At 38.9% G+C, this 1,997-nt stretch overlaps 1 protein-coding gene across 1 annotated transcript; it reads left to right on the plus strand.

The window, feature by feature from the left end:
- Positions 1–864: 864 nt before the first annotated feature.
- Positions 865–1,568, plus strand: LOC111383167 (premnaspirodiene oxygenase-like). Its single transcript, XM_023007246.1, has one exon. It carries the CDS (start codon positions 880–882, stop codon positions 1,495–1,497), a length of 618 nt encoding a protein of 205 aa, XP_022863014.1. The 5' UTR covers positions 865–879; the 3' UTR covers positions 1,498–1,568.
- The last annotated feature ends 429 nt before the right edge of the window (positions 1,569–1,997 follow it).

Here is a 1,997-nt window from a genome sequence, read left to right on the forward strand (position 1 = left end):
ATGTGTATTTGAACTTATGGACACCTTCACCTCATAATGGGTGCACCACCAAACCGCGCCCTAAGTAAATTATCCAAACAATATGGACCGATCATACATTTGAAGCTCGGTAAAGTTTCCTCCATTGTCATATCGTCACGTGAAATAGCCAAAAAAGTACTCACGGTAAATGATCTTGCTATTGCAGACAGACTTGAAAGTATAGGGATGTAAACATTATGGTATGACTATAAGGATCTTGCCTTTAGTTCATATAATGAGCACTGGAAGCAAATACATAAATATGCATTCTGGAGATCTTGAGCAACAAAAATGTTCGGTCATACGGTCATATAAGGCATGACGAGATCTCTAAGCTTATTAGATCTATTCGATCACATGGAGAACCATTCAACGTGACTGACATGTTATTATCATATACAAGTTCAGTCACAGCTAGAGCAGCTTTCGGTGGGATCTTGAAAGAGCAAGACACTTTGATAAATTTCATGAAGATAGGAGTAGCCTTGGCTGGGGGATTCTAATTGGCCGATTTGTACCCATCATTAAAGTTCTTTCAAATTTTCAGTTGGAATAAACATCAACTGTTGAAGATGCGTCGTAAGCTCCACTCAATTCTTGATGTCATGCTCAATGAGCATAAACATAAGTTAACTAGAGAGAAAAGAGACAATGGGGAGTTGGTATGTGAAAACATAGTAGATGTTCTCCTCCGAAAGCAACAAAGTGAGGATCTTGATGTTCCAATAACCGATGATGACGTCAGAGCATAATCTTCGTAAGTCCTTTATCCATAAATTACATTGCGTACTTTTTCTTAACCATTATATTGTTGATTTTGTTTCAGCTTCAATAAGTATGTTGGTGTAATTGCAGGATATGTTTACGGCCGGAACTGAAACTTCAACCACAACATTCGATTGGGCGATGACAGAATTGATGAGAAATACCCGAGTGATGGCAAAGGCGCAAGCTGAAATAAGAGAAGCCTTTAAAGGAAAGAAGACAATCGAGGAAAGTGATATTCAAAACCTAAAATATCTGAAGTTGATAATCAAGGTAAACTTTGGGGTACATCCCGCTGTCACTTTACTCCCAAGAGCATGCAGGGAAGAATGTGAAGTCGATGGGTATACCATACCCTCCAAAGCAAAGGTTGCTGTGAACATCTGGGCTTTGAGAAGAGATCCAGAATATTGGGAAGAACCAGAAATCTTTAAACCCGAGAGATTCGAGAACAGTTCTGTTGATTTCTTGGGAAATAACTTCGAATATATTCCATTTGGATCAGGAAGGAGGTTTTGTCCGGGCATGAACTTTGGAATTGCAAATATTCACGTGCCTTTAGCTCAACTTCTTTATCACTTTGACTGGAAACTTCCTCATGGAATGAACCATAGTGATCTAGACGTTAGTGAGATACCTGGAGTAAGTGTGCAGAGAAAAAATAACCTTTATTTGATCGCTACACCATACAACCCATCAATTGAAGGTTAATTTATCCAAGGTTAGAGGGCAGTTCTTATTGCCAAATAAGCTACACTGCCTGGATCATTTGCTGTTTTTAATATTTGTAATCTTTATATATATAATCATCATCTTATCGTTAAAAATTACCGTGCTTCAGAAGTACCATTTATATTGTGCCTTGCCGGATAAATTTCAATTTGGGCTTTTGCTTGATGTATAGTAGGCTTCTTCACATGAGCCTACTAGAACACACATGGGGGGGGGGAGGGCAGTTCTTATTGCCAAATAAGCTAAACTGCCTGGATCATTTGCTGTTTTTAATATTTGTAATCTTTATATATATAATCATCATCTTATCGTTAAAAATTCCCGTGCTTCAGAAGTACCATTTATATTGTGCCTCGCCGGATAAATTTCAATTTGGGCTTTTGCTTGATGTATAGTAGGCTTCTTCACATGAGCCTACTAGAACACACACAGGGGGGGGGGGGGGGGGGGGTTCCTTTCTGGCAATTTTTTTTTCCCCG

The sequence above is a fragment of the Olea europaea genome, unplaced genomic scaffold, assembly GCF_002742605.1.
Source record: "Olea europaea var. sylvestris unplaced genomic scaffold, O_europaea_v1 scaffold262, whole genome shotgun sequence".
Lineage (NCBI taxonomy): Eukaryota > Viridiplantae > Streptophyta > Magnoliopsida > Lamiales > Oleaceae > Olea > Olea europaea.

Coding starts and splice junctions, on each gene's coding strand:
- LOC111383167 (XM_023007246.1), top strand. CDS start 880: ATGTTTACGGCCGGAACTGAAACTTCAACCACAACATTCGATTGGGCG.